Below are 24,564 nucleotides of genomic sequence, written 5' to 3'. Positions count from 1 at the left end.
AAACTTGAGTATGCCCATGCTTTGCCTATCACATGTCCAGTAGTTTGTCTGGAACAGTTTATGATATGGCCTTAGGTATTAGGCCTGTTTTTAATAGTAACTCTCAAGCAACCATAAACTACATTTATCCGGCATCTATCAATCCCCATAGGTGCCGGTTAACTGAGAGTCTACTGTATACGAGTAAGATGTTAAAATCTTTCAGGAGAGTGATTGTGTGGTACTTTCTTCTAGGAATAGCTGAAAAAGTATGGGACCCTTTCTCAACAATACAAACATCCAGAATGGTAGCATTTACACACAAACTAGTAAATGGCTATTTCTCTGTTGTAAATGCTGAAAACAAGCATACGCAGGTATGATTTTTGTCATGTCATTGCTGTGGATCTAATTATTTGTCAGTGGCTGTTAGTGAAGTTTGTAGCATCAACACACCTGGAGCACGTGGCCACTGACATCTGGGTTTAGGTAGTATAATCCCTATTGCAAGATGCTGTTCTGGGATAGAAAACTGTGCCTTGCCATTTTGTTCTCTGGGATCTCAAAAAGTTCACAAGACTTTTTGCACTCCTCCGTGATATATAAGAAAGCTCAGTAGCTGATGTATTCACATATCAAGAAAGGATTCCTTGTAAGTCCATTAACTCGATAAGGAGAAATTTTCTAGCTTGCATGCTCAAGGTGGTATATTTGACTGAATCATCTGTCAGTTAGGAGGCATGGATTGGCAACCTGGTAATAATGGTAGAGGTTTTATACTTTTGTCATCTCAGTTCAGAAAGGTTTCCTGTTTCTGCCTTAAAATAGAGAACGGAAAAACTGAGTCATATCAAAGTGCTTTGCAGGCATATTTTCACAGCCTAGATCTGCACCTTTAAAAAAGCCCAACAACTCCTCCAGCATTGGCAGAACTTATTTAATATTCAGCTGCATTGCTATTTTCTAAAGGTTTTGTCTGTTTTTGGCATTTGCTCAGTTTAAGTTTAGATCCCTTTTTCAGGCATTGCTAAAGGCTGTGTTGATGAGAATGAGGACGACGCTGGATAATGATGTTTTCATGCCACTTTATCCAAAAAAGTAAGTTTCAGCTGGATCTTCTGCATATTTTCTCAAAGTGAGACATATCCAAAGTGCAATATACCCTCTGCTTTGAGCATGCATCTGCGCATGCTCAAGCCCTTCTAATTCTCCCTCTCGCCGAGAATCTCGGCGAGAGGGAGAATTAGAAGGGCTTGAGCATGCGCAGATGCATGCTCAAAGCCAGCAGAGGAAGGAAGAAGATCTTCAAGCGGCACCGGCAAGTCCTGTGGGCTGCATGCCGGTGTCAGACGGGGGGGTGAGTTAAAGTTGGTCAGGCGGGGGGTGCCTATTTGAGCGGGGGGGGGGTGGGCTCGATTTGCGAGACAAGTTTTGTGAGAAAGTTTTGCTCGTCTTGCAAAACACTCGCAAACCGGGTTACGCACAAACCGAGGTTTAACTGTATTTCCATTTCCATATTGATAAGATTTTTCAGAACAAAGAAGTTGGTGATAGCAGATTCAATTGCAGTCTTTATCAATATATGATTATAAAATGGAGAATAGCATGCTGATCCTTTTTCTACACTAGTGTGTCCCCTAAAGTCCTCTGTTGCGGCCCTCAAACATTTAGCTGAAATACTTTTCAAATCCAGTAAATGTGTTCATTTCAATCTTGCCCACTTGATATAGTAAGTAACTGCAAACAGTGTTACTCAGGTGTTACTCAGTTGTTTCATTTATAGAATGTGCTACTGTTGACAATCCAAACTAAAGAGAGTTTTTGAAATATATCCTTGAAGTGTTGCAGAATCAATATTTGATTAAAGTTTTAATACCCAGTCTGAATAAGCAGGTCAAAGCAGTTTACAAAATTAGTAGTATGTACAAACTTGAACTCTTTTTTTGTTTGTTTGTTTAAAAACTTTATTGAGTTTCTAAAGCTAACAAAATGCAATACTGTACAGTATTTATACAAATAATATTAATCATATATGCATTTATATTCAATCAAAATCCATACAACATTTTATTTTTTTTTTTTTATAATTCTTTATTCATTTTTAAACTTTCAACAAGTGTACAATATAAGTAATACATAGATTTACTAACATCACTTGATAAATCTATCAAGATCATAACAAAGGTATATATATCTAAACCCTTCTTCCCCCCTCCCTTTCCATACAATTATTTGATTGAATCAATCTTTGTCATATTTCTTTTTTTACATTTTTATTTTTTTTTTCATTTATATAAACCCTCCCCTTTCCCTTCCAATCATAAATAATGTTAATAAAATGGTGTTTATTCATTACAAAACAATGTCAATGGCCCCCATATTTCATTAAACCTTTTATAATTTCCATTTTGTATTGCTATTGAACGTTCCATTCTATATATGTGACATAGTGAATTCCACCAGAAATTAAAATTAAGTCTTGTGTGATCTTTCCAATTTGTAGTAATATGTTGCATGGCAACTCCTGTCATAATCAATAAAAGTTTGTTATTACTTGCCGATATCTGACTCTTTTTCCTCATAGATATGCCAAATATCACAGTATCATAAGTTAATGCTACAGGATTATCTAATAAAGAATTTATTTGATCCCAGATCGAATTCCAAAAGGCTAATATATAGGGACAGAAAAATAAAAGATGATCCAAAGTCCCTACTTCAAGCTTACAATGCCAGCATCTATTAGACATTGAACTATTTAATTTTTGTAATCTAACAGGGGTCCAAAATGTTCTATGCAAAAGAAAAAACCAAGTTTGTCTCATAGATGCTGACAGTGTACATCTTATTCTCCAAGACCAAATTTGTGGCCATTGAGATGCCAAAATTTGATGATTAATCTCAATGCTCCAAATATCCCTAAGACCATTTTTAGGTTTTTTATTAACCAATTCACTAATAACTTTATACCACTGTGCGGCCTGGTGACCCAGAAAATCTGCCTGGAAGCATAAAAATTCCATGCTGTATTGAAAATTTAAAGTTTTCCATTCAGGGAACCCTGCCTGAATGGCCTGCTTCAATTGCAACCATTTATAAAATTGTGATTTATTCAGTCCAAATTTATTTTGCAATTGTGTAAACTCAAGCATTTTTCCATTTGAAATAACATCATTTAAAGTTCGTATTCCTGCATTTAACCAATGCCTCCAGACAATCTTAGTTCCGCCAATCTGAATCTTGGAGTTTAGCCATATAGATTGATTTGTCGATTTACTAATAGGAATTTCAGTTAAATTACTTACATATCTTAGAGTTTTCCATGTATCTAATAAAAGTTTATTTTCTTTATACAATCTGGGCATCTTGATACTGAGAATGTGACAAAGATGTAAAGGAGACAGGAGTCGCCATTCCAAGTATAACCAATCTGGAGTGTATTCAATGAGATCTGGGAGGACCCAATACATACCTTGACGTAAAATATAGGCCTGATGATACCTATAGAAATTTGGGAAATTTACCCCACCCTCCTTAATTGATTTCTGTAAAGATACCAAAGCAATTCTAGGTGTTTTGCCAAGCCAAACAAACTTAATAATTATTGCATTCAATTTTTTATAAAAAGAGTTCTGAAAAAATACCGGAATCATACACATTTGATAGCAAACCACAGGCAATATCATCATTTTTATGGTTTGAACTCTTCCCCACCAAGATATATGTAATGGGTTCCATTGTTCACATAATTCCGAAACCTTTTTTAATAAAAGTTTTTCATTTTCTTTTACTGTATCTTCTATTGAATTTTTAATCCAAATTCCTAAATATTTTAATCCATCCTCTTTCCATACAAAAGGAAATGAATCAAACATAGATTTTATGCAATGCACATTAAGCGAAAGAATTTCAGATTTATTCCAATTGATTTTATATCCTGAAAACATTCCAAATCTTTCAATCAATTCTAACAAACATGGTATAGTTGAACCTGGATTGCGCAAATATAATAAAATATCATCCGCATAAGCAGATAATTTGTATTCCCATTCTTTCAAGGGAATACCCTGTATCCCCTTTGTCTGATTAATAGCTATCAATAAGGGTTCTAAAACAATATCAAACAGCAAAGGAGATAATGGACATCCTTGTCTAACTCCTCTATGTAATTTAAAACTCTCAGATAAATTATTATTAATGTATAATCTTGCCATAGGGGAGCTATACAAAGTTTTAATCATTTGAACAAAACCAGGACCCACACCAAACCAATCCAAAGTCTGATACATGAATGACCATTCTACCCTATCAAAAGCTTTTTCTGCATCTAATGAAAGAGCAAAAGCTGGTTCATTCATCATTTTAGTTAAATTTAATGTATGAAATGTCAATCTTGTATTGTTAGAAGAATGTTTGTTAGCAATGAAACCTGTTTGATGTACATCAATTATGTAAGGAAGAGCCTTTGCCAATCTTAATGCCAGTGTTTTAGCCATTAATTTTCCATCAACATTAATTAATGATATTGGCCTGTAATTTGAAACCATAGTGGGATCTTTATTTGGCTTTGGCAAAACAATCACCATAGATTCTGCCATAGTACTTTTAATACAACCTTTATTAAGTTGAAACTGATATAAATTTAGTAAATAGGGTAATAAAGAATTTTGAAATGTTTTATAGAATTCCACAGTAAAACCATCCCCACCTGGAGCGGATCCAACTCTAAGAGACTTCAATGCTGTTTCTAATTCTTTTAATGATATAGGTTCTTCTAAACTTCTTTTTATATGATCAGGAAGCTTTGGACCCTCAAGAAGATTTAAAAATTCCATACCTTTTTGAACTTTATCAATAGAAGACTCGGAAGAATACAACTCTTTGTAAAAAGCCAAAAATTGATTTAAAATGTTATTAGTTTGATTATGCATATTTCCTTTCTCATCTTTTATTGCATTTATTTTTATTCTTCTCTTTTTTGCTTTAAGATAATTTGCAAGTAAACTTCCTGCCTTATTAGATTTTCCATAATACAAGGTTTGCAGAGAAAACAAATCTTTCCTTGCCATTTTTGAAGAAATTTCATTATATTTGCCTTTAGCCTTTAATAAAGTTTGCAAATTTTCGTGATTCCAATCATCTATTAATTTGGATTCCAGCAATTTAATTTCTTTTTCCAAATCTGAAAATTGTTTAATAAGTTGTTTTTTAATATACGCAGAATAAGAAATAATATTACCTCTTATAGTAGCTTTAAATGCATCCCATAAGATTTCCGCATTAATATCTGCTGAGGTATTTATTTGGAAAAATTCCAAAATTTTTAACTTAATTTCTTCAAGAAAAGTTGAATCTGAAACCAATGTATTATCAAACCTCCATAATGATCTATTGTATTCATTATTATCTAGTGTAAGTGTAATCCACACTCCTCCATGATCAGACAAAATAATTGGATCAATGGAAGCTTGTGTCACTTGTTGCACTATGGAATTTGATACCAATATGTAATCAATTCTTGAAAAAGATTTATGAACTGGTGAGCAAAAAGAGAACTCCTGATTATTAAAATGAAGAATACGCCATATATCTTTCAAATTACAAGTATTCACCAAATTATCTAACCCTAATGATTTTATATTTTTGCTTGGTTTTTTATCCAAAAAAGGATCCATAACAGCATTAAAATCTCCAGCTACTATTAAATTAGAAGCAGCCAGTGGGAGTATTAATTTTTGTATATTAATAAAAAAATCATTTTGATTCGAGTTCGGGGCATAGATATTTAATAAAGTCAAAGTATTATTTCCCATTCTCATTTCCACTCGTATCCATCTCCCTAAAGGATCAAAATCTATCATTTTAAATGAAGCTAAACATTTTGTGTTCACTAATATAGCCACTCCTGCCTTTTTCCCTATTGCGGGAGCGAAAAAACAGTGTTTCACCCAATTATCTTCTAGCTTTTTGGATTCAACCACTGATAAATGTGTCTCTTGAATATAATACACATCAGCCTGTTGCCTTTTTAAAAATGCTAATATTTTTTTTCTCTTTACTGGGTGATTAAGGCCATTAACATTGAGTGAAAAAATTTTAATCTCCATCAATCCAAATAATTTTTACAAAAGTTCTTCCAATTATTATATCTGAATAAAAAACTGAAATCATTTGAAATGAATAAACACCACCTTCATTTATATCTCCCAATCCAACATCTCTACCCCAATTATCAAATCCCTTTAACCCCCCTCCCATCCCTCCCTCTCCCACCCTTAATATTGGCTGATAAAACCTGGAACTGCACATACAAGACCAAGTAAAGCTAAACTAAAAGCTCTATACAGACTTCAATTATAAAACAATATTGTATGTAATAATCATATGTATTTTTATAAATAATTTATGTAATATTCTCAAAATATTAAAAAATCAAAATAAGAAACTAAATAAAGATCTTCCACTCACATTATAAATGATAAAAAAGAATGTAAAACACTGTCTGCTAAAAGTATCAGACTTGTAAGAAACCTATAAATGAAAATTAAGCATTAATAATATATTTTCCTTTTTTTTTTTTAATTATTGTTATTATTTATTTTTAAATACATATATTCCCCTTAAATATTCTCAAAGAAGCCTACTAAACCTTAAACTAGAGTCCCTTGAAAATCTTTGCTAACTGAAATCTTTTGTACTGAATTTTTATCACAACCTCCATTAACTCATCATAACCTATGATCTAAATCTGCCACTATAAGCTCTGTATATTAATATCTTATCTTCATGAATATATTGCAATAACATATATCAGAGATTCTAATATCTTAATAAGATATGTAACAGCAAAGGAACAAATCATTTCAACTTTAAAAGTCATCCTTTGAGAAAGAGATATTAAAGGCTCACAGAGAAACAAACTGCCTTTTTCATCAACATTCCATTTCACAGTTTCCATTCAAAATAAACAGAGCCAAACTGTCAGTTAGCAGATTCTCAAATATATTAAAGATGAATAACAAATAAAATCAAATAAAAACCAAGAAGAATCAACTCCAACTCCAGGAAGTAAATAAGTCAAATTAAATTGACATCGGCTGCTCCCTTTGATTTAAAAACATTTCCAACTTCACAGGCTCATCAAAGCTCATAGTTTTGTTGTCAATAGTTATTTTCATAATCGCAGGGTATATCAGGCCAAATCTAGCTCCGATTTCTCTTAACTTCGGCCTCATGTCTAGAAATTTTTTCCTTTTATCTGCCGTTGTTTTAGCGAAATCAGGAACGATGTGAACTTTGGCATCCTGACATTTTAAATTTGCATGTTCTTTAGCCATTCTTAACACCTCTAAAACTTGCTGGTGTCTTAGCAACTTGAAAATTATGGGGCGAGGACCTTTTAAAGTATCCAGTCTTTTCACTGGTATGCGATGTGCACGTTCAACTTCTATCGGGTAATTAGATTTGAGGGGCAGGACTTTCATCAAAAAATTTTCCACAAATGAAACCGGATTATTTTTCTCCACCCCTTCCGGTACGCCCAAAAGTCTCAAATTACTCCGTCTCATGCGATTCTGGCAATCCTCGACTTCCCTGGTGAGTGCAAAGATTTTTTCTCTGTCCAGTTTATATTGCCTTTTTTCTGCTTCAAAACTGTCCATTCTCATTTCCATTTTTGTTGTTTTAATCTCCAGCACTTCTGTTCTTTTATTTAAAGTCATTACTTCTTCCTGTATTTCATCCAGCTTTTTGGCGTTTTTTAGAAGAATTTCTTTTATCTCTTGTATTTCTTTCCAGAAATCAATGTCACTTTTCTCTCTTGACAACGGACACTTTGAGGGTGTTGCCGGCTCTGGCTTAGATCTCTTAACACTGCCGGTATTAGAAATCCCCATTTCAGACTTGTTTTGTTTTCCTGAAGCCATCACGTTGTATTTTCCTTCGTTTCTTCAGTTAAAATGAAAATTTTATTTCAGTATTTTATGTCATTAATGTCTGTATGTACAGAGCCTCTGCCCTACCCGACCATCCTTGTGCACTCCCAAGCCACGCCCCTTTCCATACAACATTTTAAAAAACTCTACCCAACCAATATTTCATAAGGGAATGAAACCTACGACAGAAATAACCCTCTCTTACCCCCCCCCCCAGGTGTGTGTGCATTATACCAACAGAAATAAAGGAAAAGATAACTATATTGAATCCATAAAAGACGTCAAAGGACCCCAAATTAACTTGAATCTCTTAGTATGCCCCAGCATATCTGCATTCATCTTTTCAAATCTATAACTTAAACAAAAACATGCCCACCAAAAATTAAAGTTAAAGCTATCCCAGTTCTTCCAATTGCGAGTAATCATTTTTATGGCTATCCCGGTCATAATAAGGAAAAGCCAACCTTTATATCTGTCCAATGAGGGCTTCAGATGTAATATCGTCCCACATATGACTGCCTGATATGTCAGAGGAATTGATGCCTCAAGTATAGTAAGTATTATTCTTGTGGTGGCCTTCAGAACTTTCTTGTATTAACACTGTGGTCCTTTATATGAAAAAGGCTGGAGGCCACTGTTCTACACATTTCTGGGACACCTTTCATTGGATCTTTACTGGGCTCATTGATTTCTCAAACCTAATTCTCAGTAAATCACTAGTTCCATCAAGTTTTCAGGATTTCTGCAAAGACTATGTATGAGAGAGATTTTGATTACAAAACTTAACTCATGAATATTCACCTACATGTGAGAATACCTTCCTGCTGTCCCCGGATAACACCTGTTATCCCAGGACAAGCAGGCATGATATTCTCACATGTGGGTGACGTCATCTACGGAGCCCCAGCGCGGACAGCTTTTCAAGCAAACTTGCTAGAAGTTTCAAGTTTGCACACTGCACCACGCATGTGCTAGCCTTCTTGCCACTAGAGGGCGCATCCCCACCTCGTGGTCCTCAGTTCTTTTTCATCCGCGGAGCCTGTAACCCATATATTATGTATATTAGTATTATATCCCTAGTATGTGTCGAGTTAGGATAAAAACTTGAATTGAAAAGCCTTGCAGTGTAACTATGGCAAATTGCAACCTGTAAACTGTATATTATGTATATTGGTATTAGATCGTTAGTATGTGTCGATCTCTTTTGGGAGGATGGTATAGAAAACAAATAAATAAATATTATATTCATCCAATGTGGATATCCTGAAAACCCAATGGGACTAGGTGTTCCCTGAGGACTGGGTTGGGAATGGCTACTCCAGCTGCTTGAATCTCCTAAGAACATAAGAATAGCTATACTGGGTCAGACCAATGGTCCATCTAGCCCAGTTCCAACAGTGGCTAATCCAATCACAAGTACCTGGCAAAAACCCATAGAGTAGCAACATTCCATACTACTAATCTCAGGGCAAGCAATGGCATCCCCCATTTCTGTATCAAATAGGAGACTATGGACTTTTCCTTAAGAAACTTATCTAAACCTTTTTTAAACCCAACTATGCTAACCATTGTTATACTGTAGTTTCCTCTGGAAACAGGTTCCAGAGCTTAACTATTCATCGAATGAAAAAGTATTTTCTCCTATTTATTTTAAAGATATTTCCATGTAACTTAAGTCTTTGTAATAATTTCCATTATTGAGATGGTTTGGGGGAAGTCCACTTCTTATTCCTAGGATAAGGTTTAGGTTTATTTAAAATTTGATAATATCACTTATAATACTTCTAAGCGATGCATATTTTAAAAACCAGGGTCAAGTATTACAAGAATTACACATAAACTAAATCAATTACTGATTTTCATGATACAGAAGGATCAAGGGTAGAACTACAATAATTATAGGAAAGAAGACAAATATGGGAAAAACAAATTGATTACTAGGGGGAATGTCTGAAGCCTCCTATGGTAGATGCTTGTTTAAAAAGCATGAATTCTGTTTTACTAATTAGGATCTAGCTGGGTACTTGGGACCTGGGTTGGCCACTGTTGGAAACAGGATACCAGCCTTGATGAACCTTCGGTCTATCCCAGTAAGGCAATTCTTATATTCTTAATTTTTGAAAGAGTAAAAAATTGATTCACTTTTACCCTTTTATACATCACTCAAGATTTTGTAGACCTCAATCATAACCCCTTCAGCAGTCTCTTTTCCAAGCAGAAGAACCCTAACCTCTTTAGCCTGCCATCATACAAAAGGAGTTACATCCCTTTAATCATTTTGGTTGCTCCTCCTTTAATCTTTTCTAATTATGCTATATCTTTTTTAAGATATGGAGACAAGAATTGAACACAATACACTTCTCCCTCCGTATCCATGAGGGTTAGGGGCAGAGCCGGCCTGCAAATATTAAAAAACTGCAAATAATATTCGGGCCGGCTGTGACTCACCCCCCGCTTCCCTTAAGCCTTACCTGGTGGTCTAGCAGGTTTTCAGGGCAGGAGCGTAGGAAGATCACTTCTTCCCCAAAAACCCACTAGATCACCAGGTAAGGCTTATGGGGGGTCTAAGAGGGCTTAAAAATAGCCTGAAAAATGAAAATGGATCAGAAAAAATTGCGAATAACCAAATCCGCGGATGTTGAAACCGCAGATTCGGAGGGAGAAGTGTACTCTTTTTACTTCCTTCTATTTGCCACCTACAGATATCTTTGGACTCCTGGATACAGCATTGGTTAGATTAACTCCTTTGTTCCAAACACTCTCAAAAAGGAAAAACAGCCAAAAAACGCTAAATGTAAATATAACTCAATTAAGGCTGTTACATGGTTACTGATAGGAGTCTTAATCGCAAAACAACGAGGGGAGAAAAAAGCCCCCCACACACACATTTTCCTTTTATCATTGTATAATATGTTAAATCCTAAAAGCAGAATCCTACCCATGATCAGAGAAGGGAACTGGAGAAGGAAAAAAAAACCCTTCATCTTGTCTCTAGTGGATACAGCAGATCCCACTGCCACACAGTAAAGTCCCTGCAGATGTCTTTCTGGCATTTCACTGAAGTAGCCGTTTCTGAGAGATCCAGCCGAGGATATAATTCCTTACTCTGTTTTAGAGAATGACACGGTGACAAAATTCATCACCGTTCCCGTCCCCGCGGATAACCGCGGGAAATAATCCCATGTCATTTTCTAATGTCTATTTCAGCCTCAGCATTCTTCAAAGCAAAGCTTGTGGGTCAGTGGTTGTGGCCATTCATACTCTGATTCTTTCCCTTCTCCTTAAAGAATGACATGAAGATAGTTTCCCGCGGTTATCCACGGGGACGGTGATGAATTTTGTCACCGTGTCATTCTCTACTCTGTTTCTCTCTTAAGGGGAGACAAGACTCTGATGTGTTCCAGGAGTGTACAGTAATGCATGCAGGAGTAATTCGACATGCACGTCACATGCCTATACCAAGGTACCCAGACATATGGGGAACAAAGGAGTTAAAGGCAAATATAAATCAATTAAGGCATATCTGGAACTATGCTGGAGGATTAAAAGCTAAATCCCAGTTTTTTTAGGAAAAAAACCCTCATTTCTCCTAGTACTCGTTCCCTTTCCCACCTTGAATTCTCCACTCTATTTTTGTCTTTTCTGCATTGACTCCTCATGTGATGCTAAAATATATATTTATATATACACCATATGATTCTACCAGAAAAGAAACCCTGTGCTGTGAGAGCACTTATTAACACAGATTTCTTTTTTTGTACTGTCAAATAATCCCTAGTTAGCTAGAAAATAGACACATGTGAAGACGTGCTAGTAGCACAGTATATTGGCCATTTTGCTCCCATCCCAGAATCTTTCTTCTTAGAATTTCCTCAAGGATTCACTGATCATACCCTGAGCTGTATCATTTTAGTCACTCCTGCAGATGAGTACTGTAGCAAAATAGTTCAGTTTAATCTATTGTTACCACTCTCAATTTTCTCCCCTCTGGGAGGAGAACAAATCAACGAAATGGTCTAAAGACCCCCTTTATAATAACAGTATATATAGCATATTATTAGCTTGTTAATCTTTAGGAGGGGTTATTTTTTGCTCACTATAATCTCCATTCTTCTTCTGGTTCAGTTGAACCCAGTACTTAGATCCCAAGATTCATGAGCCCTCATCTCTTTTCAAAATTCTTTTATCATGAATTCTAAATCTGGCCACTGGTGTCTCCTTCCCGCCTTGCCCCCTAGCATTCAGGGGATAAAGAATGCTGCAGATTCTCAAAACTTGATCCGGGAATTATGAGGACCCTTCTGCAAGGAAGTGCACAGCACTTGCCACTGTGTCACCAGGCTGTCCAACTTATTAACATTCCAGACCAGTAGTGTTAAATCTAGGCATTCATCCTTCTATTTAAGTTGGCTGCAGTAGATATTAATTTCATTAAATTATACATTCCTTTGAGCCTCCTGTGTCGTCAGGTCAGCTGTATTTGTTGTAAAACAGGGAGACAAGACATTTTTAGATATATTAATGATAGGAAGAGGTGCAAAAGTGGCATTTTGAGACTAAAAGGAGAAGGGGGGAAATATGTAGAAGCTGATAAAGAAAAGGCTGAATTGCTTAAGAAATATTTCTGTTCTATGTTCATGGCTGAAGCGCCAGGAGTGGGATCGCAGAAGACAAACATGAATAGGGATGGAGGAGTGGTAGACCCAGATCGATTTTCAAAGGGTTGTGTTCATGAGGAACCAGCTAAAATAAAGGTAGACATAGCGATCGGGTCGGATGGTGTATATCCGAGGGAGCTGAAGGAACTTGGGGAAGTTCTGTGACTCCAATGATTGACCTTTTCAATGAGTCTCTAGAGTCGGGAGTGGTACTGGAGGACAGGAGAAGGACGAATGTAGTCCTTCTCCACAAAAGTGGAAGTAAAGAAAAAGTAGAGAATTACAGGCTGGTAAATCTGACTTCCGTGGTAAGAAAATTAATGAAGATGCTTTTAAAACAGAATGGTGGAGTTTCTGGAATCCTGTGGATTACAGGACCAGAGGCAACATGGATTCACTAGAGGTAGGTCTTGTCAGACAAATATGATCAGTTTCTTTGACTGGGTGACCAGGGAATTGGATAGAGGGAGTGCGCTAGATGTAGTGTATTTAGATTTTAGCAAAGCCTTTGACAGTGTTCCACATAGATGTCTAATAAATAAACTGAGTGCCTTCGGGATGGTTCCCAAAGTGACGGGCTGGGTCAGAAACTGGTTGAGTGGAAGGTGACAGAGGGTAGTGGTCAATGGAGATTGCTCTGAGGAAAGAGATGTTACCAGTGATGTTCTTGGGCCTGTTCTTTTTAACATTTTTATAAATGATATTGCTGAAGGGTTGTCGGGTAAGATTTGCCTCTTTGCGGATGATACCAAAATCTGCAATAGAGTAGACATGCAGAATGGTGTGAATAACATGAAGAAAGACCTTGCGAAGCTTGAAGAATGGTCTGAAATTTGGCAGCTAAAATCTTATGGTAATAAATGCAAGGTCATGCATTTGGGCTGCAAAAACCCGAGGTACAGTTTAGGGGGTGAGGAACTTATGTGCACGATGGAAGAGCAGGACTTGGTGTGATTGTATGTGATGATCTTAAGGTGGCCAAACAGGTTGAAAATGTGACGGTGAAAGCTAGAAGGATGCTAGGGTGCATAGGGAGAGGTATGGCCAGTAGGCAAAAGGAGGTATTGATGCCCCTGTATAAGACTTTGGTGAGACCTCATTTAGAATATCCAATTCTGGAGGCCACACCTTCAAAAAGATATAAAAAGGATGAAGTCGGTCCAGAGGAAGGCTACTAAAATGACGCATGGTCTTCGTCATAAGGTGTATAGGGACAGACTTAAAGATCTCAGTGTGTATACTTTGGAGGAAAGGTAGGAGAGGGGAAATATGGTAGAGACGTTTAAATACCCATGAGTCGATTCTCTTTCGTTTGAAAGGAAGCTCTGGAATGAGAGGGCATAGGATGAAGTTAAGAGGTGTTCGGCTCAGGAGTAATCTAAGGAAATACTTTTTTACAGAGGGGGTAATAGATTCATGAAACAGTCTCCCGGAAGAGGTGGTGGAGACAGAGACTGTGTCTGAATTCAAGAAATCCTGAGATAGTCATGTGGGATCTCTTAGAGAGAAGAAGAGATAATGGTTACTGCATAAGAGTAGATTGTATAGGCCATTTGCTCTTTATTTGCCATCATATTTCTATGTTAATCGTAATTCCCTTTTAGTCTGTAGTCTTTCCTTAAGATATTTGCATATATTTAAATCCAAGCTTCATTGATAATACCTAGCTTTGAATTCCCATATATGATGAGTTTGGGGCTGAAATTATTATACCATTATGAATAACTTTGTAAACATAATTTCTTTTTTTTAATGCGCCAGTTAAGATCATCCTGTTACACAAAGGAAGATTTCCTTGCAGTTTGTTTGCAGACCTACTACACTTGTTGAAAGAGCAAAGAAAATGGTGCAATTTATTTGTGTAGTCTGCTGATTGTTTTTATTTACAGGAATGTTACTCCAAGATGTCAGTGAAATGTCTTTTAGCTAGAAGTAAAATTGTTTTGTTTTTCAGTGTACTAGAAAATAAGAATTCTGGACCTTGCGTATTTTTCCAAAGGCAGTTTTGGTCATCTGTAAAGGTAATGCTAGACAAATATTGAAATGTTTTTTATTTATTCCACCACCACTACCCCTCCCCTCCCCCAACACCAAAAGAAATTGATGTGCCCAAAACTGAGCATTCATTTAATGCAGGAAAGTCCTGCTCATGGTTGAAAACGTTGATTGATATTTTATGAGAGAAGGCAATGTGAATAAAATCCAAACTTATAACCTTAGGTGAATAGGCGTATAAACAAATTACTTATAGAGCTCATCCATGCATATATTCAAAGTGCCTACAATGTAATTTATGTGTAGTGTAAATCTATTATGATTCTTTTGGTGCTGTTTATACAATCAAAAGTGTCATTTACCCATTTGGTGGTAGTTTTCCTGGGGTAGTTTAAGTAATTTCTGTTTTAAAGTTACCCATAGGGGTAATTCTTTAACTGGACATCTGCTTTGCTTAATAGAATGCCAGCATCATAACAAAAAATATTTACTTGTACATTAGGGCAAGCATTTATGCCAGCCATAGAACTGACATAAGTATAAACACCTAGGTGCTATAAGAGTATTTTATTTGCTACACAAGTGAGTTCCACCCTTGCTGTGCCCAGAGTCTGCCCATTTGTTCATCTACAAGATACAGAATAGCTTGTTCTTGTACAATACCACTCTATTCCTGGATTAGTGGGTTATTTTCCTATGGTCTTGTAGGGAGCTCATTATATACAATTCTGTAGGCCACACCTTCAAAAAGATATAAAAGGATGGGGTCGGTCCAGAGGAAGGCTGCTAAAATGGTGCGTGGTCTTCGTCATAAGGCGTATAGGGACAGACTTAAAGATCTCAATCTGTATACTTTGGAGCAAAGGCAGGAGAGGGGAGATATGATAGAGAGGTTTAAATAACTACGTAATATAAATGTGCATGAGTTGAGTCTCTTTCATTTGAAAGAAAACTCTGCAATGAGAGGGCATAGGATGAAGTTAAGAGGTAATAAGCTCCGGAGTAATCTGAGAAAATACTTTTTTACGGAAAGGGTGGTAGATGTGTGGAACAGTCTCCCGGAAGAGGTGTTGGAAACAGAGACTGTGTCTGAATTCAAGAGAGCCTGGGATAGGCGTTTAAATACCTATGTGATGTAAATATGCATGAGTCAAGTCTCTCTCATTTAAAAGGAAGCTCTGGAATGAGAGAGCATAAGATGCTCAGGAGTAATGTAAGGAAATACTTTTTTACAAAAAAGGTAGTAAATGTGTGAAACAGTCTCCCAGAAGAGGTGGTGGAGATATAGACTGCGTCTGAATTCAAGAAAGCCTGGGATAGTCACGTGTGATCTCTTGGAGAGAGGAAGAGATAGTGGTTACTGCGGATGGGCAGACTGGATGGGCCAAATGGCCTTTATCTGCCATCATGTTTTTATACAGTTTTCATTTGTTCCCTTACTTAAACAACTGGTTGATCAAATCTTCTACACCTCAACAAGCTCACCAAGCCATGACTGCAACAGTTCATCTACTGGAGCTTAATTACGAGAAATCCCATCTATAATCCACTCAAACACTAGAGTTCATTGGAACCTTCTTAGACATGACTCAAACTCATGACTTCCTACCTCAACAAAGACTTGATGCCAGCAGGTCTCCTCTCGTTGCCTCATTAACTGCATGTCTCATGTTTCAAGTCCTCAGCTACATGGCCTCTTCAATACATGTAACTCAATTTCCTGTCTACATCTCAGGGAACCTCAATGAGCACTTTTGACCCAATGGTCTCAGACCACCGGACTACTATCCCAACAACTTATAGTGACCTCACATCTCTGAAAATCACCTCAGTGGTTGTTATTGCTGACCAATCTCTCTAGAGGCCTCTATTCCAGGTTCCAGCACTTCAAAAGATATTGACAACTGATGCCTCCGTGCTCGGTTGAGGAGCCCATCTTGACAGCCTTCATACCCAAGGCACTTGGAATCCTCACAAAAGAGCTCTCCATGTCAATCTCCTTGAGCTTCACACAATTTGCAGTGTTTTCCAGGTTCATCTCCTCAATCGAGCAATACTCATCCACACAGACAACAAGATAGCCACAAGCAGGGTAGTACAGGGTCTCGCCTTCTTTGCCAAGAAGCAATTCAGATCTGGTCCTGGGCAATTCCTTGCAACATTTTCCTGAAAGCAGGAAAGGAAAACAGCCGACAAGTTGAGCAGACTCCTACAAACGCACAAGTGGTCACTCAACTCCACCAGTTTACATCAGATCTTTGCAGATAGAGGAACCCCAGAAGTGGATCTCTTTGCTTCCCCCTACAATCACAAACTCCCTCTCTTCTTTCTAGACTCTACACTCCCAATTGTCTGGAGTCAGATGCCTTTCTTTTCAACTAGAGAGACAAATTCCTTTGTTTTCCCTCCCATTTTCTCTATTCATGAAAACTCTACTCAAACTTTACCAAGAACAAGCCACTGTGATTCTCATAGCACCTCAGTAGCCATGTCAACTTTGGTTCCCTCTCCTCAGCAAAATGGAACCCATCACACTTCAATCTTTCCAACCCTGCTGACACAGAACGAGTGTTCTCTCCTACATCTCATTCTATGTTTGTTGACTTTCTCAGAGTGGTGTCTCTCAACTGATAACTGCCTTCACACTCTCTGAACCAATGTCAGCCATCATTGAAGTCTCTAGAAGGCCTTCCATACAGCGATGCTATCGTTTCACAATCTGATGTAATGTTAACTCACTGGATCCGATTACCCTGTCCTCTCCCATCTATCCTAGATTATCTTCTACACTTCTCTGACTCTGGATTAAAAATACTTCAGTCAGAATTCATCTCAGTACCATAAGTGCTTTTCATGCTCCATTATCTTATACCCTTTAGTTTCTAGATTCATGAAAGGCCTTCTCCATACTCTAATCAAGCCTTATTCTATAGCTGTGGATCTTAATGTTATCCTTTCCACTCTGATGAAGCCTCCTTTTGAGCCACTCTCGATTTCATATCTTATCTTATCTTACTTGGAAAGTCACCTTCCTCATCTGTATCACATCTGCACGTCAAGTCAGTAAGCTTCAAGCCCTTTGTGTCAGATCCTCCCTATATGACGTTCTATGACAAAGTTCCTCCTGAAGGTCATCTAAACCAGTCTATATTTCTTCCTGTCTTCTTTCCAAAATCACATTCTCACCCTAGTGAAGCTGAACTCCAAGCATTGGACTGTAAACGTGCTCTTGCTTATTACTTGGATCGCACCATCACAGAACTTACACTCAACTGTTCTTGTCTTTTGATCCAAACAGACTTGGAACTCCTGGCACCAAGAGAGAAACTCTCTACATGGCTAGTGTGGACTGTATCTCCTATTGCTATGCTCAGGCTGAACTGAAACTTGGAGGCTGTGTCATGGCAAATAAAGTTCAAGCAGTGACGGCGTTAGTAGCTCATCTACGTTCCATTCCCATTGAGGTCATTTGTAGAGCATCCACCTAGTCCTCAATTCATACCTTCACAACCCACTATGGGTCGACTAAGCAGTTCTACAAAATTTATTCTCCAATCAGATTCCAACTACCCTCCAACCCATGCAGTTTCACTAGACTCATGGTAGTTATCAGTAACCCTCTTAGAGGCATGATCCTGGCAGCTAGGGAATCCCACATATATGTTGCCCATTTGTCTTTGGATAAAGCACAGTTATTTACCTGTAGCAGGTGTTATCTGAGAGCAGCAGGCAGATATTCTCACAACCCTCCCTTCTCCCCTAGTTGGCTTCTGACGAGCTGTCATCAGGCAGGACGGCACTTGCATGTTCAGTTTTAAACTTTTAAAGTGACAGTACAATTTGACTGTCCATTCCGGGTTCTGCAAATGACGTCACCCACATGTGAGAATATTTGCTTGCTGCCCTCAGATAACACCTGCTACAGGTAAGAAACTGCACTTTATAGGTTTGTAAGAAAGGACAGTTGAATTGAAGTACATATGTAAGAATGCAGTCAAAGCTTTATAGTACAGCCTTAACCTTTACAGAAAATGAGACTTTTTAAAAATATGCCCCAAAAATTGCCTCAGACATAATTTCTAATCATCTAAGCAACATATACCTGATACTGTCATGGATGAAACTGGACAGTGACTGATGTGCTTCTTGAATTAAACTGAATATCTTTAATTATTTATCATTTTATTTGAAAAGCTTTGAAAACTTATTTGTTTGAAGTTATGAATTAATGGTTGCTGCATTTTAAATAGTGAACATCTGTAGTTTCTCCTTTAATAGAGGACTTTTTGATCTGTGATCCGCATTGAATCCAAGTGGGAAATTGCAGAATATAAGAGATTTAATAAAATAGAATTTTAAATTGTTCCTTTTGAGGTATTAAATGCTATTGTTTTTATTTACTGATGTTCCCAGTTATTAGAAAACTTTCTCCAGTGGAATGGAATCCTTTCAAACAAATGTCTGCAGGATCTAGCAGTAGATGGCCTGCTGAACAGATATATCCTCATCGCTTTTCAGAACTCTGAGAATGGAGAAGAGAGTCTTAAGAAAGCTCAGAGTGTAAGTCAAGTGCTGTAGATACAAACTGCACATGCCTAGACATGGACACGTGAGCTTGCACACAACTAGTCACAATGATCATCATGTTGTAAGAAAGCGAGATAAGATGGCATGATGATATAGTTAAATTTTAGGTCTCTAAATTCAAGGGCTTATGCTGATCACCTTAGCTGGGATATATACGTATATTTTTCCACTGTGCTGTTAAATTGGTTACATCCTCAAAGTGATGAATTTATGTAGAGATCGTTGTAAGATAACCAAGGAAGCTGGACATCAATCACAATTTAATTTTCAATGGATCTTCCTTGGTTTAAGTGCTAAAGCTTGCGCGTTAATTTTGTTGTACTCTGTATATAAAATTAGGGCTGTACTGAATACAGTAAAACCTTGGTTTGCAAGCAGAATTCATTCCGGAAACATGCTTGTAATCCAAAGCACTCGTATATCAAAGCGAATTTCCCATAAGAAATAATGGAAACTCAGACAATTTGTTCCACAACCCTAAAACTTTAATAGAAAATACTGTACTGTAGTACATACTTGTATTGCAAGACCTCGCAGAGTCTGAGAGAGAAGAACCATCAGCTCAGTTGTGATGCGCGTATACAGTGTGCACGTGTATTGCAAGACTTTGCAGCGTCTTCGGCTCAGTTGTGATGACGTGCCATGTGTATACATACACGTATTGTAAGACATTGCTTGTTTATCAAGTTAAAATTTAATAAAACATTTTGCTCGTCTTGCAAAACATTTGCACACCAAGTTACTCGCAATCCAAGGTTTTACTGTATTTGGATTCAGTTCAGCCCCAGACAGTGCCATGAATACATTATTCACATTTGGACAAATAGTGATGTAAAATCATGTACAAATAAACCGGGGTTCTACTGTGCTGATTCCTACTGAAACAAGCTGTCGATCTCTGGATAAGGACAGTCAGCCAGTCACAATTCTTGCCTCCTGTTGGGCATGTTGTAGTGATTCCCTGTGTGTGGGAAGACAAAAACATCTAGCCATTTTAGGATCTAAAGCTAAGCAAAGCCTTCCTGGTACATACTTCAATTGGAGCTGCAAGATCAATGTAAACCATACCAGAGAAAGAGAACATAATGTTTGAAGCACAGGAGATCACAACTAGAAGACCATTTAAAATTGACTCTAGCCTTCCTCCAGACCAGCACAAACGGATGGGTTTAAGCTCCTCTGCCAGTAGGTGGAGACTGAGAACACACTGAATTCACAGTATGAGTAGGCTGTGCAGTCCCTCATAGAATCAGTCTGTTCTCAGAATCCAGGAGGTGGAGGTGGTAAGCCTGTGCAATCTTCTTTTAGGCCTTAGCAGGGTCCGTTGGAAAGGTTAGGCAGAGGCCTTCTAATCTACCCCTATTTTCTAGTCGAACTGAGCTGGAGTCCCATGGGACCATTACCACCTCGAGTGTCACACTCGAGTGGTCAAGTCCCTCCCCTCATTTCTCCCACCTCCCCATTTTTCCTTTAGAGGAGCCTCAACTGTATGCCTTGCTACGGTCAGGCAAAGACTACAGTTCTGAGTGCCGGTGGGGTCTGCTCCTTTAAATTTAAAGTTTCATTTAAAAAAAAAAATCACTTGAAGCAGGACTTTTCTTTCTGTGCCGGTTTGCAGGACTGTGTTCATTTATATATTTTTTTTCTCCAAGTCAGCTGCTGGATTCATTTATCCTGCCTCGTGGTTAACAATGAGCACTTCTCGCAAGCCGAAAAAGTGCTCAGTGTGTTCCCGCGAAGAACTTTATGCAACCAGCCTTTGTTCTTTCTGCTTCGGAACTGGCCGGCTCAAGGGTTTTCCCAGCAGCGACAAAGGGTGTGTCAGCCGTGGCGAGGCCAGAGGTTCCCTAATCTGCGACAGTGCTGGGGATTCCCTTGCCATCGTGGCTGCCAGTGGGGGGAAGACTGGGCTTCCCTTACTGCCGAAGGTACTAGGAATTACCTTTATCCCAGGACAAGCAGGCAGCATATTCTTGACTGATGGGTGACGGCACCGACGGAGCCCCGGTACGGACAATTTTAGAGTGATTGCACTCTAAGAACTTTTAGAAAGTTCTAGCTCGGCCGCACCGCGCACGCGCGAGTGCCCTCCCGCCCGACAGAGGCGCGCGGTCCCTCAGTTTCTTAGTTTCCGCGGAGCTAAGAAGACGCGTTTTCAACGGCTGTTGAAATTTTTTCCTAACTTGCCTTCCCGCTCGCGTAAACGTTTTGGCTTCATTTGCCTTTTTTCTTTCTTTCAATTTTGTTAAAAAAAAAAAAAAAATTTTCATTTTTTTCTTCAGTTTTCGGTTTTCCCCGGCGGGGCCTTCTGCCACCATCGAAGCCTCGGCCTTCGATTTGGCGGAAGCCGTTTTTACTTTCATGCCCCCTCAACCGGGTTTTAAAAAGTGCCAGCGGTGTGCTAGGCCTATATCTCTCACGGACCCACACAACTGGTGTTTACAGTGTTTGGGTCCTGAGCATCAGGCCTCTACTTGCACCCGCTGTGCTACTTTAAAAAAACGGACATTAAAAAAATCGCCAAATTCAACAGCGATTGTTGTTCGGTGCCGAGATGTCCGACCCCGTTCCTTCAACTCCGGCTTCGGCACCGATTCAGTCGGCACCCTCGTCTTCGACGCCGCGTGATTCCACACCGGCATCTCAACAGTCAGGTAAGCCGGCTAAGAAGCCTTCCCCGCTGGAACGTCTTCCGGCCTCGAGTGCAGTGAGTCCAATCCTGCCGCCTGTAAGACGCCAGCGGAAGCGCTCCGCCCCTATAGAGGTGAGTCCCTCGACATCGGGCTCCTCATCTCCGGGGCGTCGAGCGGCACCGCAGGTACCGCAGAAGAAAAAAGCGGTACCGGTGCCTTCCCTCGATGACCGCATTACGGCCATCCTTCAGGTGCAGCTTAAGGAGCAATTAGAACGACTCCTTCCTGCTATCATGACACCGAACCTTCCGGTGCCAGTCCGCACCGAGCCATCGGTACCGGTTGTGGAACAACCCGTATCGATACCGATTGTGGAACCCGTGTTACCCGCTTCCACTGTCTCGGTACCGCTTCACCTAACCTCATCGGTATCGATGCCAGTCCTTGCACCGGAGCCGAGAGCTCACCATCAATCGGTGCAGACTTCGGCACCGGTGCGACCGATAACTTCTCCTGACTCGGTATCGATGAGGTCGGGTAAGTCGGTGCGCAAAACCCGACACATGCAAACGTCGACACCTGAGTCTCGGGACCATTCTTCCCATGTCAGAGACCCTGATCTGTGGGGAGACTCAGAGGAACCCTTTCTTTCTGAAGGCGAATGTTCCTCAGAGGAGGAGGATTCGGCTGTCCCTGACCCATCCTCCAAACAGGCCACTTCCTCTTTCTCCAGTTTTTTGAAAGAGATGTGTGAGTCCTTGTCCATTCCTTTGGAGGCTGAATCCAAAAAGTCTAAAGCTTTTTTGGATGCCCTTGATTTTGATCAGCCTCCAAAGGAATTTTTGAAACTTCCCCTTCATGACATCTTGAGGGAAACTTTCTATAAGAATTTAGAGACTCCTTTAACTGTCCCAGGGGCCCCACGTAAACTGGATTCTCTATACAAGGTAATTCCCATTCCTGGGTTCGACAAACCTCAACTTCCACATGAATCCTTATTTGTCGAATCCACCCTTAAAAAGACTTCAGGAGCCAGTGTATATGCATCTGTCCCTCCTGGCAGAGAAGGAAGGGCCATGGATAAATTTGGTAAGAGGCTCTACCAAAATGCTATGTTGGCAAATAGGGCTGGTAATTATGCTTTTCATTTTTCTTTTTATTTAAAGCATCTCCTTACCACCATGGCTTCTTTTGAAAAATATCTTCCTTCACGAAAGCATCCCGCTTTTCACACATGCTTGTCGTCTCTTCTCCAATTACGTAAGTTTATGGTTAGATCCATATATGACACCTTTGAACTAACATCCAGAGCGACAGCAATGTCAGTAGCTATGCGTCGTTTGGCCTGGCTTCGGGTATCCGAGCTTGATGTTAACCATCAAGATCGGTTAGCCAACGCCCCATGCCTAGGGGATGAGCTCTTTGGGGATTCCATGGACTCAACCACACAAAAGCTCTCTGCTCATGAGACGCGCTGGGATACCCTGCTTAAGAATAAAAAGAAGCCTCCTCCGCCAAGACCATATAGGCAGCAATCGGCCTATCAACGCCGCTTCACAGCTCGTCCATTGACTACCACTGCTCAGCAACCTAGGCGTCAGAGGCAACAACAACGTCAGCCTCCCAGACAACAGCAGCAGCAACAAGCTGTAAAACAACCTCCTCAGCAGAAGTCACAGCCCTTTTGACTTCATTCTCCACAGTATAGCCAGTATCCCTATTCCTGCTCTCCTGCCTCAGCCTATAGGAGGTCGACTTTCTCTGTTCCTCAGCCGGTGGGAAGTAATCACATCGGACCAATGGGTCCTCAACATCATCCGCCACGGCTACTCTCTCAACTTTCAGACTCTTCCACCTCAAAGCCTGCCAAAAGAGTCTGCTTTGAACAGTCCTCAATCGGCCCTCCTTATTCAGGAGGTCCAATCCCTCCTCCTTCTGAACGCTATAGAGGAAGTTCCTCTACATCAAAAGGGGCAGGGATTCTACTCCCGTTACTTTCTAGTCCCCAAAAAAACAGGAGATCTCAGACCCATCCTGGATCTTCGCGATCTCAACATTCATCTAGTAAAAGAAAAATTCAAGATGCTTTCTTTAGCCATCCTTTATCCCCTTCTAAATCAAAACGACTGGCTATGCTCCCTCGATCTCAAAGAGGCTTACACTCACATACCGATCAATGTAACCTCAAGACCATATCTCCGATTCATGATCAATCATTGTCATTACCAGTACAAGGTGCTGCCCTTCGGTCTTGCCTCATCTCCAAGGGTATTCACCAAATGTCTCATTGTGGTAGCGGCATTTCTACGCTCTCACCACCTTCATGTATTTCCTTACCTGGACGATTGGTTGATCAAAGCCACATCCGCTCAAGCAGTTCTTCTGGCCACCAACCAAACCATCCAGTTTCTACAACTTCTGGGATTCGAGATCAATCTACCCAAATCTCATATCATTCCCACTCAGAGACTTCAATTCATTGGAGCGATCCTGGATACACTCCTAATGAGAGCTTTCCTACCATCCAATCGTCTCCAGACTCTTCAGTCTCTATGTCAGCAGGTGCTTCCACTGCCGTCCATCTCAGCAAGACAAATGATGGTACTCTTGGGGCACATGGCATCCACAGTTCATGTCACACCTCACGCCCGTCTTCACCTGCGCACTCCTCAATGGACCCTTGCTACCCAGTGGTCCCAAGTGTCGGATCCTTGCTCACGACACATATCTGTGACATCATCTCTTCGTCAGTCTCTTCAATGGTGGTTGGTATCCTCA

At 39.4% G+C, this 24,564-nt stretch overlaps 1 protein-coding gene across 1 annotated transcript in view; it reads left to right on the top strand.

Moving 5' to 3' along the window:
- Nucleotides 1-24,564, top strand: part of PAXBP1 (PAX3 and PAX7 binding protein 1) — a 129,609-nt gene that overhangs the window by 93,166 nt on the left and 11,879 nt on the right. The window contains exons 13-16 of the mRNA XM_033950574.1: nucleotides 235-356; nucleotides 1,001-1,077; nucleotides 14,526-14,592; nucleotides 18,980-19,126. Coding sequence (XP_033806465.1) covers nucleotides 235-356; nucleotides 1,001-1,077; nucleotides 14,526-14,592; nucleotides 18,980-19,126 — 413 coding nt within the window. The remainder of the gene's footprint in view (nucleotides 1-234; nucleotides 357-1,000; nucleotides 1,078-14,525; nucleotides 14,593-18,979; nucleotides 19,127-24,564) is intronic.

The sequence above is a fragment of the Geotrypetes seraphini genome, chromosome 6 (genome assembly GCF_902459505.1).
Source record: "Geotrypetes seraphini chromosome 6, aGeoSer1.1, whole genome shotgun sequence".
In the NCBI taxonomy this organism is placed as follows: Eukaryota; Metazoa; Chordata; class Amphibia; order Gymnophiona; family Dermophiidae; genus Geotrypetes; species Geotrypetes seraphini.
The sequence above is the reverse complement of the archived record's forward strand: the minus strand, read 5'-3'. Positions and strand labels throughout refer to the sequence as shown.